At 41.3% G+C, this 15,767-nt stretch overlaps 1 protein-coding gene across 1 annotated transcript; it reads left to right on the top strand.

Annotated features, from left to right (window-relative positions):
* The first annotated feature begins 951 nt into the window (after positions 1-951).
* On the top strand, positions 952-15,767 carry LOC138970821 (lysosomal aspartic protease-like). Its single transcript, XM_070343354.1, has 9 exons — positions 952-1,139; positions 7,887-8,031; positions 8,616-8,739; positions 9,465-9,583; positions 10,438-10,637; positions 12,132-12,254; positions 12,852-12,996; positions 13,983-14,081; positions 15,065-15,767. The coding sequence occupies exons 1-9, from the start codon at positions 1,060-1,062 to the stop codon at positions 15,269-15,271; spliced, it is 1,242 nt and encodes a 413-aa protein (XP_070199455.1). The 5' UTR covers positions 952-1,059; the 3' UTR covers positions 15,272-15,767.

Raw genomic sequence — 15,767 nt, 5'->3', positions numbered from 1 at the left:
AAATAGAGAGGTGTACTCTTCCACACAATTTCCAAGCATCAGTTGTCACGGCTTGGAGTAGGCATTAGTGAGGGAGAGTGGGAGCTGTGTTATGTACAGTGTATTTCCGACTGAAGAGTGAAAAGTCACTGCCATGCCACATGATCGGCATGCAGTCAATAAAGCCAGACAAGATGAAAATAAATTACATGATTATGACATGCAGCTCTATCTGCTGCTATTTATTCAAACTGGGTTTCAAGCTTATTCTTGCAAAGCATCTGCACACGCTCCTCTGTGCTGTGTTTGTGTGGCTGCTTTCGTATGTCAGTGCATGGTGAGTGTGTTCACTGCCTTGAGGATTTATTTTATCTCTTCTTTTCAACACTTTTCATACAAATCACTTTTACAGAACGTTTAAAGAAGTATTAGGAGTTTATTGTTTAGTAGCCACAAGAAGTGATTAGCATAGACTCAATCCTGTTGTTTGTGTGTCTCTGTGATGAGTGTATGGGGGAGGGGGTGCTGTGGTCACCCCTCCCGTGACCGGACACCTGCAATGTACGGACAGTTTTGCTATGGCCCAAGGGTGTCCGTTCATGAGAGGGACTGCTGTATGATAATATGTTGTGCTGGTGTGGTGGTGAAAAACTGGTGGTGCAGGCCGGGGTGGTGGTGGTAATTAACAGTTCGGTGAAACCTTTCGAATTTCACATGACAATAATGCTTTGACCTTTGTTTGCTTAAACCAGGGTATATCTTTCTGCGGTACAATGTATTACTGCTTGCGTGACGTTGGGCTCCACATGACACATATCCAAGGGTTGGATCTTCACGTGCAGTAAGTCGTAAATCGAAAGTCACATGCGACCGATTCCAGTATATTCATTGTCATGTGACTAGTCACATGAGTGACGCGGCCTCACAGTCGGTGTGGATATTTAGCGTTGAGCCTATCAAAGGCAGTCTATTTTCACTGAGCATCCAGGGCGCAGGGCCACAATCAGTATCAGGCGTTCCAACCTAGCAGACTACAAAACAACACGCAGACGACCTGTCGAGGACAAGAATCGAAGAAAGATGAAGTTGTTTGTGATTTGTGCAGTTATCTTTGCTGCTGTCTGCAGCCATGCGGCTTCTGTTCCACCCAAACTACACAGGTAAAATAAAAGATATGTGTGCTGTTATTATTCGAACAGTCATTTTTGACAGTAAACCACAATGACACTGCTTTACAAATGGTGAGGCTTTGCAGTTAAATTCCTGTTTCATTTCCTAGCATAGGTATCCTTTTTGCTCGAAGATTATTGTAGAGCAAATAAATGAAGAATTCTTTTGTTAAAGTTTAAAGTGGCATGTACTTTTTATAGTTGAGAACGTATTTCCAGAAGGGGACTGACTTTAGTGTAGCATCCAAAGAACCTGGATCAGCTGTGCCTTTTTTTAGGAGGCCTATTTAGTATACTCTACAGTCTCTGGTATAACTATAAGTATAAGTGCTATCTTCAGCTTAATAATCTGGTAACAGTAAGTGAGTAACACTGAATGTTTCACAAGATAAGCCTAGTGCATGTGAGTCAAAGACAACCAACATTATTATGAAGCCTTATATCGCGCGCGTATCTCCAGACTCGGACTAAGGCGCAGGGATCTATTTATGCCGTGTGAGATGGAATGTTTTACACAATACCTCACGCATTCACATCGACCAGCAGATCGCAGCCATTTCGGCGCATATCCTACTTTTCACGGCCTATTATTCCAAGTCACACGGGTACTTTGGTGGACATTTTTTATCTATGCCTATACAATTTTGCCAGGAAAGACCCTTTTGTCAATCGTGGGATCTTTAACGTGCACACCCCAATGCAGTGTACACATTTATATTATAGGCATCTCTTCCTGTCGTTAATTCAGAACTATGTCGAAAATTGACATAGTCATAAAGTTGCAGAAAAAGTAAATTATGTTACTGTTACTGTTGCTGATGGGGTCTATGTCGACCAAAAGAGTGGGGTTCCCTGTAGGTGGAGTTCCTGGAGGGGGATTCCCTGTACACAGGGAATCCCACAGGGTGGAGTTTTTCAATAAAACTTGCAAACCACACTCGAATTTCTAAGAAATATCAAAACATATTGAAAAACATCAAATTCTACCGATGTCGCCAAGCATCACGTGACTTTCAGCGACACGCTACAGGAACTAAATCCTGTGGTATTCCCTGTATACAGGGAATCCCCCTCCAGGAACTCCACCTACAGGGAATCCCACTCTTTTGGTCGACATAGACCCCATCAGCGTTACTGTTAGTGTTACTGTACTATTACTAAACCTTGGACTCAAACCTGCATTGAGTGCCAGACTTAATACACTAACTTGACTAGTAATAATACATGTACTGCACTGTTGAGAAGCATGTGTTGTAAGAACCAAGTCAGTGACAATGTACAGTCACTGCAGGTGCATGCGTGTGCTAATGTAAATTCCAGGGGGGTTTGTTTCAGATGGTAATTACACCACAAGCCCTTTGTTACGAAAACTAACTAGATAAAGTCTATATCAGTATATGTTGCATTACTTTGTGTTTGAAATGAAATTATTCATTTATTGTCAACTCTGAACAAGGCACTTTGTTCACCACTTCAAATTCTTTCAGATTCAGACTGCATGCACACTTCATAGTCTGTGTTTTCAGAAGTGTAAAACTAAAAGGTGACTGTCTTCACCCAACTGGGACAGTCTAGGTGGTTAGCGGTTTATGAAGTGCTGTCTTGTGATAATCTTGGCAAAGGTCAGGTGAAATCATATGGGTATCTGACTATCTCACTATCTGTCTGAAGGTCTGGTGTTAACTGATTGACATCAATACTCCAGAAATCTTTGGCCTATATTGATCCTATTGTAATCATTGAAGGATTAATCCTATCACAATAGCATCAAGAGTGTGAACTTGCCATTCAAGCAAAGTATTGTCACAAAGGTCGTAGATATGGTGAAGAGGCAACATGTAAGGGCAACGCCTGTTTTGACAGTCATGTCTGAATCTGTTAACTGGTATTACTTATCAGCTTAGTAATACTAGTGCAGGTCAGCTTGGATTGCCGTGCAGCAAGACTACATGTGATTTCTCTTCTTGGCAGAGGGTGCTAATATAAAGTTGGCCAAAAAATTATTGCAACAAATTTCAAACCCCAATTAAACTTTTAAAGCATTTATTCCTGTGTCATTTAATTAAAACTGAATATGCCAGTTAAGACCGTTCACTTAACCTTCAGGATCACCTTTTGGATTAAATATGTCTTTTACAGGGATCACGTGACCGCCGCTCAAGTAAGGCATAGACCAAATCAAATGTGACCCTCCACCACGAAATGAGTCGCATGTCACCTCGCGCGGTTCTGCGTAAGGCTTAATGTAAGTCCAGGGAGTGTCTGGTAACAGTGTGAGGGTCACCTTAGTCACAGGCTTATAACTCAAACCGTTTTCGCTCTTTTCTAAAACGGGTTTCACCACAGGATAGAGCATAGAAAACTTTGTAGGAAAATGTAAAAATATGAAAATCATGCAAAGGTGACATGTGACTCATTCCGTGGTGGAGGGTCACAAATAGCCTGGACAGCCAACTCGTCACGTGACCCTTCGAGGTTAAGACTCTCGACTTTCAGGGGCGCGTCACGTCTGGTTTGAAAGGCCAGCGATTCGAAGACAGTGAAAAGAAAGCACGCTCCAGTTATTTGTGACAATGGGAGGTGACAATGAACTGGATTTTCCAAAACTCCAAACTAAACTTAACAAAACTCATCGAAAACCATGTTCCATATGCACTTTTGCCGAGTTTATTTTAGCATTTTCAGAACTTAACTTGGCAACTTCGTCCATGTTTACAATCGACACCGGATATGACGTCCCCCTGATTTCTGAAAGGCCATGTAAGCATAAGTTCCTAAATGCGAGAGGCGCTACCTCGTAATAGAGAGAAAGAGCGGAGAGAGAGCTAGTTGGCGGTCCAGGATAAATTGTCTTGCGATCGACACCTGCATCAGAGAGATGACAGTGGGGGGAAAAATCCTAGGAAATTGGTGTCCTGCGGTACAGTCTGATATCGAGCTCCATCAGTATTTTTCTGTCACCTGTTTTGTCTAACCTTCATTTATCTTTTGGCAGTAGCAGACGATGAAAAGAGATATATACATGTTCATGTATATATCTATTTGTATTGCAAAACAGAAGAAAAGAAAATCAATAGAAAAAGGGTGGAGTGAAATCATATCTTGCATAGTTACAGCCATTATAGGATGAGTGTGTAGACAGTAAGACATGGCTCCCCACTGACGCTCTACCTGGAGGGTCCTGGGACCCGCAATTATTATTTTTAAGGGGTCCAATGACCCCCTCAGTGGAATTTTAGAGGGTCCCAAAACTGGGAGGACTTGTGGCAGTTCTCAGAGACCTTCACAAATTTTGGTCGGTAGAGATATGGCAGGACATTTCCTGAATTCCTCGTAAGCCAAGTTATATTCTTGGTGGGGGGGGGGGGGGGGTAGCTCAGTTGGTAGAGCACTAGACTTGTGATCCTAGGGTCAGGGGTTCGAATCCCGGCCGGGACGGACAGTGGTCAACTTTATGTGCAGACTCAGAGACGATATCCATGTCCCACCCCCGTGTCTCCACAGTGGCACATACAAGACCTCAGTCATTCTGCCATAAGTGCACACACCTATTGTTGCTGCTAGCTTTCCATTAAAAGGAAGCGACCCAAATTTCCCAGCATTGAGATAATGAATTAAATTAAATGACAAACATTCTTGTCTATTCTGTACGGAACCAAGCGGACGATTACATCAGTAGCGATGATACGCAATATTGCACAAATTTAGTGCGTCACAGGACCTCCTTCAGTAGATTTTAGTGGAGTTTTCGGCTTCTTGGGCGTGTAGTAATAATAAAAATAATGCATAATACGTATTTCTAAAGCGCATGTATCCAGGACAACCTAATGCTCAAAAGCAATGTACAATCATTGGAAGAAAATACAACATAACATTAACATTATTTACAGTGCAATCGCACACATATCAATGTATAACTAGTTACACTATCAAACATTATCACAAACATTGCGTATAGGACGCAGGGATGCGCAGTTAGGGGATGAGGTGCACTTTTTTGTAGAGCTCTACGCACTGTCTTTGGTGTGTGGTAAATCACAGCTACCTGTCCCAGTCCTTCCCCCATCATTTCTGTTCAGTCAGCATTTTGACTACCAACTGCCTATTTACATGTACGTATATGAAGAAAATATTCTTTATCGCTGCTTGTTGTGGAGCAAGTGAAGGGAACAACTCTTGAATTGAAAAAAGATTGCTTGATTGTTCAAACCGTAAAAAATATTGATTACTATTAGAGTTATTGAGCACAGTTTTAAAAGTGCAGAACCAAACAGCCCCGAGACGTGTGTTTTTTTCTGAACTGAGTCCGAGTGAGAGAACAAAGAAGAAAAAAACCATCTTTGATTCGAACACACGAATCTGTTTCATTGTGCTGTACTTATCTTTTTGTGGAGGCCTGTGCTCTGACATGACATGGGCACATGATACATTTTAATGAATGACTTCCACATGATAACAAATGCACTCAATTAGTGCAACATTGCAACGCGTTACAGGTTGCTGAACTAGATTGCAGAGTTCAGTACGCACATGCCCTCTGTGTCACTAGAAGTGTGAGTAATAGTATGAAGGGTGCCTTTGTATTCAGTATACATATTATCTGACTCAGAATCACACGAATCAGTGCACTGACTGGTTAACAAGAACATGACTTATTTTCTTCTTTGTCACTATCTGTAACAGAGCTGCTAACTGCTGCGCCTTCAAGCGTAGCATGCTACGTTTTAAGAGCAGCTGCTATGTCAAGCTAAAGATTGCTACGCTGAAAAGAATAATCACAAGCATGCAACAGTTTTCTCTTTTTTGCAAGTCCTGGTACTCCTTTCTGCTTCCCACTCCCTGTAGCGGTTTACAAAATAGGTCATAAAACATTGTCTACACTGAAAAGTGACATAAGACATAAGATCATTTATTGTCCATACAATTAATTACAATAGATGGAAAATTGTGGTTCATCTGCTCTTAAAACAACATGACAACAACCGTAAAAAACAAATAACAAAACATACGAAGTAAAACACCCAAAGTACTCCAGACAGGCACGTCCGCCACATTCATACTGCTCAACCACACCACACCACACACACACACACACACAGACACACACACAGACACACACACACATGTGGCACCGCAGAAACTCTCTAATGGGCATTTTATGTTCCTACATTCTTATGAAACTTTATCTTGTGCAAGATGGCATAAATGCGGACGTGGAAAAACAGTTTAGAAAACGCTACATTTAAACACCATTTGCCACGCTAACAATTCCAAGAAATTCTAAATTGCTACTTTCATGTCTTCGCAAGGGTTGGCAGGTCTGCTATTACAGTATCACTCGGCATGGTTTTGAGCCAACCTTTTTGTTGATGGTCACGGTTGACTTGCAATAACAGCGTGTATTTGCAAAGGAGTTTTAGGGTGATCTATTGTAGTGCTCATGTAGAGAAGAAAATTCCATTTAAAATACTTTTCGGCGCTCATGAAAATTGGTGACAGATTTTACGGGGGGGTTTGAATTGTCACATCATGGTTGGCGCAGTACATAAATATTCTTTATTAGAATGCAGTAGGTTGATACCAATACTTTACATACCACATGCTATTGACAGTATATATATATACATTAGATATGAAAGCATGTCTGTTGTAAGAGAAGTACTTTATTCCTTCCATTAATTTATTTATACAGACAGATAATTTATTAATCTATACAGACAACTCAGCAGTTGATTTGGGTGGATGATTTACTGGGGGCTAGCAGACCTGTTTACTCTTACGGAATGGGCGGAAGTTTTACGGATTTAAGATCAATTTTCCGCTTGTCCGCGCACTGCTTGAAGTCTTCCGCAATTTGGCGCGATTTCTCAGAAAAAATATTTGTGATGTTTTCGGTAAAAAGTTGCGATAGTTTTCTCAGTATTAAGACGTCTTTCGTCCATTTCCGGTTAGAACGGTGTCTTCTTCCGGGACTTTGGTTACACGTGTTGCCTGTTGGTGTCCTTTTGCAAAATGCCTCAAAAAAGAAAGGACCGACACCGACACGAAACTGATGATGAAGAGCGCGATAGTGCGTGTGGGGCAAAGAAGAAGAGAATCTATTATCAGAAGTGGAAAGAAGATTACTCAAAGAAGTATCCGGACTTGACGGTTTCCAGGAAATTGATCACTTTTTTCTTTCTATTTGCTTTCTCCAAAAACTACATCTCAAATATACAATGACGCTATCATGTAATGTAGAATTAAGTTTATCACTTCTTTGACTTACTTGACTTATTCCTGTAGACTCCCTGTGGAGCATAGGGCCGCAACAACTCTTCGCCAACGCACCCGGTTCTGGGCAGCTCCTTTTATCACTTCTTTGCACACAGCAAATTATGAAAAAAAAGAGCGTTTTATTGCTTTAGAGCGAGTTTGTGGCTTTAAAAAAAATCTTCCTCATGAAGTGGAAAATCTTCCTCATTTTCCTTCAAATCTTCATCATGGGTCAATGTAATTGTAAGGGTAAACAGGTCTGGGCTAGGTAGAGAGCTTGATTTTAGAGAACAATATGTCAAAGATAAGTTTGTCTGGTATTTTATTCCAACCTCTGGGATACTATAAAGAAGCAATTCCTCTGCTGTCTTTTTAATTTTCAGTGTTTACTTAACTGAAGTTGGTGTTTGCAGGGGCAGTGTTCTATTAGTATTAGGTATGACTGCATACTAACCTTATTTGCATCATCATTATGTCTTTCAGAATCAAGCTGCATCGCATGCAGTCAACCAGAAGGTCTCTCCTAGAAGTTGGCAACAGCATCAACTCTCTCCGACAGAAGTACAGCCTGCTGAGCTTCAATGGACAAGCAGGACCTACGCCAGAGCCTCTCTCCAATTACATGGATGTAAGTTGACATTCCAGCAACCCAAACTGAAATGTTGTTGCATCTTATGATTATTTAGATTTTTTTTCCCAACCATCTGTGAGAATCTTACACAAATGAGGCAGAGCGCTGTCTAGAGATCTGATAGAGAAAGGGAAGTAATCGCTCTAAATGCGTACGACGTGTGTTATAGAGTAGCATGAAAATCGCTTGTTCATTTCAATGCTTGTAATTCTCTCAGGAGACTGGTTCCGAATAACGCTCAATTACTCGCATTACACGTCGTATGCATTTAGAGCGCTTACCTCCCTTTGTGTATCAGATCCGCTGTCAGAAGCGTGTGAAGGCATCTGAGGTCTGTATTTTTATAATCGCAAGTCGGCTTTCACTTTTGCCTTCAGGGACACTGGAAAGCAAAACCGTTAAATTTAAACCTACAGAGTTATAATAAATCATACATGTATAGCTGTGTGCATTGACCATAATAACATTTTTCAAGTTTCAATTGTGTGCTGGCCCTCGTGGCGAGCATTGACGCAGAGGGTCCCAATGGACACATAACCAAAGGTGGAAAATATTTATTGTGACGTGTTTTTATGCAACAGGCTCAGTACTATGGTGTTATCGGACTGGGATCACCAGAGCAGAACTTCAAGGTGGTGTTTGACACCGGCTCTTCCAACCTGTGGGTGCCCTCTAAGAAATGCAAGCTCACCGATATCGCCTGCTGTGAGTATTAGTGTTGCTTGTTGATTGACAGCACTGACTGGTTTGCAGTGCCAGACAGATGCATTTTTGTCTAACAGCGTTCAGAGTTACCATGATTCTAATCTACCCTGCGCCAAGAAACAGCTAGCTGTCGGATCTGAGCAAGAGGACCATCATTGCATAAAAAGAAGCAACATGTGCAACAGGTCAAAGGATTTGAGGGGGCAATGGTTTGGTGATTTTATCAACTATTTACCTGAAAATTACCATATGGTTGCTGGATCATGACTAAGTGTAAGAAATTACCATTTTCGGTGAAGCAACTAAATCACTAATGTACAGTAGGCGACGAAAGAAACGCAAATCATTCGCGCCTACTGTTGCTAGTGATTTTTCGTCATTTTCAAATTGTCGTAAAATATGAACCAGATATGGTACATTAAAAAGGAAAACAGATTCGTGGAAGATATTTTACTGGCTATATGATAAGTGCATATTATTTAACCGTTTTCTGTTTTTACCTTTTCATAAACTGTTATACCGGGTAGGGGTCAAGCGAGTTGTGATTGCAGGCGAACATGTCACTTCGACACGCTACAAAATTCATAAAAATGCATATTTTTCAACCAGGTAAAGACAGTTGTGGGGGAAATTCATCTTTTAACATAATCATATAATTTGAATTATTCGCCAAAGCATGACATAATTACAAAAAAATGAAAAATGTACTTTGCTGCTTGTTTCAGTGCTTCACAACAAATACGACAGCACTAAGTCCAACACCTACGTTGCTAACGGCACTGTCTTCTCCATCCAATATGGCACTGGCAGTCTGACTGGATTCCTCAGCACCGACACCCTCACTGTAAGCTGATCTTTGTTTTATGTTTTATCATGTGTGTGTGTGTGTGTGTGAGTGTGTATATTAATCGTTGTCTGCTACTCTGGAGCTTGAGTGATGTTACCAGCTAATCCATTGCTAGACTCTATTTTTGCTTGTTTCATCGTTTGTTTTCTCTAGTGTTCCTGTTGGTTTCTCTAGTGTTTCTGTTTGTATCAACATGTGTGTTTTCTCTAGTGTTGCATTTTTTGTTGTCCCATGTGGCAGGGTAAAATTCAGTGAGGAACAAAAACTCTCACCATAAGGTGACCCTGCAGGTAAAAAGCTCAGGAACGCAGAAGAAGAAGTCTAAAATTATGAGGAACAAAAACTCTCACCATAAGGTGACCCTGCAGGTAAAAAGCTCAGGAACGCAGAAGAAGAAGTCTATGATTATGAAGTAACAAGCTGCTGTTTGACAATCATAATGTGACCCTGCAGGTAAAAAGCTCAGGAACGCAGAAGAAGTCTATGATTATGAAGTAACAAGCTGCTGTTTGACAATCATAATGTGACCCTGCAGGTAAAAAGCTCAGGAACGCAGAAGAAGTCTATGATTATGAAGTAACAAGCTGCTGTTTGACAATCATAATGTGACCCTGCAGGTAAAAAGCTCAGGAACGCAGAAGAAGAAGTCTATGATTATGAAGTAACAAGCTGCCGTTTGACAATCATAATGTGACCCTGCAGGTAAAAAGCTCAGGAACGCAGAAGAAGAAGTCTATGATTATGAAGTAACAAGCTGCTGTTTGACAATCATAAGGTGACCCTGCAGGTAAAAAGCTCAGGAACGCAGAAGTCAATGAAGTAACAAGCACTTACTTGTTAATCATCCACAGATCGGCAGCATGCAGATTAAGAAGCAGACCTTCGCTGAGGCCACCCAGCAGCCGGGCATCACCTTCGTTGCCGCGAAGTTTGACGGAATCCTGGGACTGGGCTACAAGACCATCTCTGTGGACGGAGTCATGCCCCCTTTCGACAACGCTGTAGCGCAGGGCTTGGTCGCCCAGCCAGCTTTCTCCTTCTACCTTGACAGGTTTGGATGGATTTGTCTTCTTCCAAGGTTGATAAGGATAATAATGATAAATTAAGAATACATGATTTTTGTAGAGTACAATGGTACAAGGGAATATATTAAGTGTTGGTCACTGGGGCATACTTTTTTGATCTGGCATATTGGTCTGACCCTTAGCCGGTTGACAGTCTGATAGTTTTGACATGCTAGATGTCTTTTGGTCTGACCCTTAGCCGGTTGACAGTCTGATAGTTTTGACATGCTAGATGTCTTTTGGTCTGACCCTTAGCCGGTTGACAGTCTGATAGTTTTGACATGCTAGATGTCTTTTGGTCTGACCCTTAGCCGGTTGACAGTCTGATAGTTTTGACATGCTAGATGTCTTTTGGTCTGACCCTTAGCCGGTTGACAGTCTGATAGTTTTGACATGCTAGATGTCTTTTGGTCTGACCCTTAGCCGGTTGACAGTCTGATAGTTTTGACATGCTAGATGTCTTTTGGTCTGACCCTTAGCCGGTTGACAGTCTGATAGTTTTGACATGCTAGATGTCTTTTGGCTGAAAAAATGTCTGTAGCCAGAAGATTTGAACCTATACATACTTTAGTCCAGGTTGTTGTTAGTGTTCTTGAAACATTACTGATGACATGGGAAAATGGCCTCAAAAATGTTGTACTCTGAACACTAACATTACTAGGTCCATGATAATCAAAATCATACCCATGAATATTCCTCGTTGATAGTATTTCATGTCGTTTAGATTAATTATTTGAATAGACTTTTTTATCTATGTGAAGTATATACATTGCAAGTAGATAAAATCCCGCAGTGGGGCACTGCGGTTATGAAATTAAAAGCCCCTCCTGTTTTTGGAACCGCAGGAGCTTTCTAGTTTGCTGTTAGGTAGATTTTTGGTTCCTCTTTCCTGTCATGCTCTCTTTTTCTTCATGAATTCTTTTCTTTTTTCTGCCTTCTTGCTCATTCACCTGTATTTTTTCCAAAAATCTCTTCTCTTGCCGCTTGTCTCGCGATTCATGTATAGTTTAATCTGTTAGTGTTCTGATGTAAGTCCAGCAGTAGATAGGTTAAGCCTATTTTAACATACTGGAAACTGGTAATCTTCCAGTAGGTATTAATTTAGTTTTACTAAAGCCTGCTGGGACACAAGTAATGGGTTAGTGCATTTGTAAACAGGAATCGCTTGACAAGTGGCCCCCTTCATCCCCCCCTTCCTCGTCCTGATATGGCTCTGCGTAGTCGGCTGGACGTTAAGCAACAAATAAACAAACAAACAAACAAGTAGATAAAACCATACAGTTAGAGCTGCAAGCTTGCCTGTATATTTTTCACTGCAATATATTTTCTTACCTGTGCAATTTGTTTTCTTACCTGTGCAAACAAATTCTTACCTTGTGCAAAAACAATTTCTTGCCTGTGCACTTTGTTTTTTTGACCTGTGCAATTTTTTTTCTTACCAATGCTAAGAGATTTCTTACTTGTGCAATTCTTTTCACCAGAGACCCCAAGGCATCGGAGGGAGGAGAGCTGATCCTGGGAGGCAGTGACCCCAAGAAATACTCTGGCAACTTCACCTACCTGCCCGTCACCAAGGAGGGGTACTGGCAGATCAAGATGGACGGGTAGGTTCCTTGTTTCTGTGTGTCTTTGACCCGGTGTAAGACCATCCAGTATGAGACCTATTTTTCTCAGATTTTTGATGATGGTACAACAGAGGTAAATCACCTCAAGTTCTGTTCGGGCTTTCATGTGGGATGGGTCAAGGTCAGCAGAGATACATGCACACAGTCCCGCACTTTCTCTGTCACAAACTTCATATATACAGCAAAGAGCAAAAGCCCTCGGACATCATAAATGAGGAAAAAGTGACCATAGCAGATTGATTTTTTTTATTATGGGCAAAGTTTGCAATTGTGTTCATTACCGTAGCTGACCTCGTGTGCAGGACCTTGTTGGGCGTTCCCGTAACTTTTCCGATAACACCTTGCTCCAGCTGTCAAGCTAGTGCTATGCAACAATGCAAGATAAAAAGCATTTGTGTGTTTCTGTAGAGCTTGAAGGGAGGGAATAATGTTCTAAAACAAGGTTGAGGGTAGGGAACATTGTTAAAAAGGCCACTCTGGCTGCTCAACAGATCACAATATGTACTATAACCTATGAATAGTCAGTGGCCTGAGGCTAATGTTATACAAGAGTGACTTTGTGTCCTGTGTGTGCAGTGTGTCTGTGGGAGGATCTCAGGAGTTCTGCAAGGGAGGCTGCCAGGCCATCGCTGACACCGGTACCTCTCTCATCGCTGGACCCACCTCTGAGGTCACCGCTCTCAACCAGGCCATCGGAGCCACGCCTCTGGCTGCAGGAGAGGTGAGAAACAATCATGGATAGACTGTGCGTTTTAAATTCCTTCGGGATGGGCGCTGTGGCCTTGTGGTAAGAGCCTCAGCCTCAAGAAACAAAGATGCAAAAAGTAAGTTTACTTTACCTTCACCTTAAGGTTGGAGATTTCTGTGATCCAATAGGCAAACTTATGTGCAGACCTGTTATTGCCTTATCCCCCTTCATGTGTACACGCTAGCACAAGACCAAGTGTGCACGGAAAAGATCCTGTAATCCATGTCAGAGTTTGGTGGGTTATAGAAACACGAAATTACTCAGCATGCTTCCCCCGAAAGCGGCGTATGGCTGCCTGAATGGCGGGGTAAAAACGGTCATACACGTAAAAACCCACTGGTGCAAAAACATGAGTGAACGTTGGAGTATCAGCTCATGAACGAAAAAGTATAACAAGATGCATGATAGGGATAGACTGTTCATTTGAAAATCCATCCGGATGGGCTCTGAAGCCTTGTGCCTCAGCCTCCAAATCAGAAGGTTCGGGATTCTTGCTTGCTTGGTGGGTTTAAAGTGGAGATTTCTGTGATCTCCCAGGCAAACTTATGTGCAGACCTGCTAGTTAGTGCCTTATCCCTCATGTGCACACAAGCATGAGATCAAATACGCACAAAGAAGATCCTGTATTCCACGTCAGACTTTCGTGGGTTTCAGAAACACAAAAATGTGCAGCATGTATTCCCCCGTAAATGGAGCATGACGTTTCTAGATTGAGGTGGGGGTGGTTGGCATATGCATTTAAATCCACTTCTGCACACACAAAATAAGTGTGTGTGAGAGTTTCAGCCCTACGAACACAGAAGAAAAAGAAATGTCTTTGTCTGTAAAAGGTGTAAATCACCTCAGATCCGTCCAGGCTTTCAATGTTTCACGTGGAATGAGAGTGAACAGAGTTTTTTAGTGTTGGGATGATAAAGTATAAATAATTATAACTATAACAATGCCTTCTCTCTTTTCAGTACACTGTTGACTGCAGCAAGATTCCTTCCCTGCCTGTGATCACATTTACCCTGGGCGGCAAAAAGTTTGCATTGACTGGTGCTCAATACGTGCTTACCGTAAGTAACGATTCCAGTGTTGCCTCGTTATCCTCCTGAGTGCTAACCTACCCAAATCCTACACATTTCAAAACTCCAAATCTAACCACTTCCCCTCAGAGAATACCGTTTAAAACCCCAAATCTAACTCATTTCTCTCAGAGAATACCGTTCAAAACTCCAAATCTAACTCGTTTCTCTCAGAGAATACCGTTCAAAACTCCAAATCTAACTTGTTTCTCTCAGAGAATACCGTTCAAAACTACAAATCTAACCCATTACCCTCAGAGAACACAGTTTAAAACTTTAAATCTAACCCATTCTTTGCAGAAAATACAGGTTTTAACTTCAAAGTTACCAACTTTCCCCATCCATTTGTCAGAATCGTGATGATTTTAACTTTATGATCATCCTGATGGTTTTTACCATCTAAGTTTTTTCATCCATCTCTCTTTTTGTTTGAAAGACCTGTACAATTTTTCAAGATGTAGAAAGATAGGCGAAAAATGATAGCGCAAGTTTTCAGACAGTTTGATTTCTATCCAACCTTGATTATTATAATATTAAGCCGCGCGAACAAATTGTGATTAACATGAGTTACAGACGTAGAAGCATTGCATAAAGAAACATTTTGCCCCTTGTGCCTGCCTTCCCCCCCACCAACCCCCTCCCCCACCATCTTTTCCAAATCACAGCACACAAACAGTTGTGGTTCAGTAGTAAAACAAAGGATCTGGGCAGATTGGTGAACACAGATTCTTGAGGAGTCTTTACATTATGATGTTGATTAATAATAATTTCTCACATCAGCTTACAGTTACACTCCTTGTTTTCCTCTGTTTACAAACATTGATGACATGAAATTTGTTTCCCATCTTTCTGTTTACAACCATGTCTTATTCCACATTTTTCTCTCAAATGATGTTTTATTATAACCCTGCACCATGCTTTTCTGCCCATCCACACCCTCGTTCAAAACCTGCACAACCCCACTGTTTTTGCAGGTCTCGGAGTTCGGTCAGACCATCTGCCTCAGTGGCTTTATCGGTCTCGATGTCCCAGCCCCTATGGGACCTCTGTGGATTCTGGGAGATGTTTTCATCGGCCCGTATTACACCGAGTTTGACCAGGGCAACAACCGCGTTGGTTTTGCGGCCACGACCACAAACGCTACCAGGCCCCTCAAGTTTACCTCGGAGAGGCATCATTAAATCGCTGTGTTAAGTTTTGCGTTTTCTCAAATTAAGGTGTTAAAGAGATGAAGTGAAGTTAGGATAGGTAGTAGGTTTGAAGTGAATTTGGGAAGTCACAGCTGAGATGCGTTGGAATATTTATTGAACGAAAAATGTGATAGATCATTGACAAGTGAAGTATTGATAGCAAACCCGATTTTTATTTTGTTTTAAGTTTATTTTGTATAAATGAGACTCCAAAGATGATACATTCGTAATTCATTAAGTGAACTTATCGCAACAAAAACTGCTTTCGATTTTACTTAAGATGAGAAATTATTTGAATTTCCATTAGGAATGATGTTTAAATAGTTGACACCATTTACTGAAGGAAAATGTTTTGTTTATGTGATGGAGAGAGAGTGGCTTTGTAAAAATGCTGCGAGAGAAAGAGTGGGAGTTTCTTTGACATTTGGATGGTTTTGTGTTTTGTTTTGCTTTTTCGTAAGAGTTTTTCTATATTATACATTATTGA

This window comes from Littorina saxatilis, linkage group LG7 (genome assembly GCF_037325665.1).
Source record: "Littorina saxatilis isolate snail1 linkage group LG7, US_GU_Lsax_2.0, whole genome shotgun sequence".
In the NCBI taxonomy this organism is placed as follows: domain Eukaryota; kingdom Metazoa; phylum Mollusca; class Gastropoda; order Littorinimorpha; family Littorinidae; genus Littorina; species Littorina saxatilis.
Note: the sequence above shows the minus strand (reverse complement) of the source record. Positions and strands in the feature narration are given on the sequence as shown.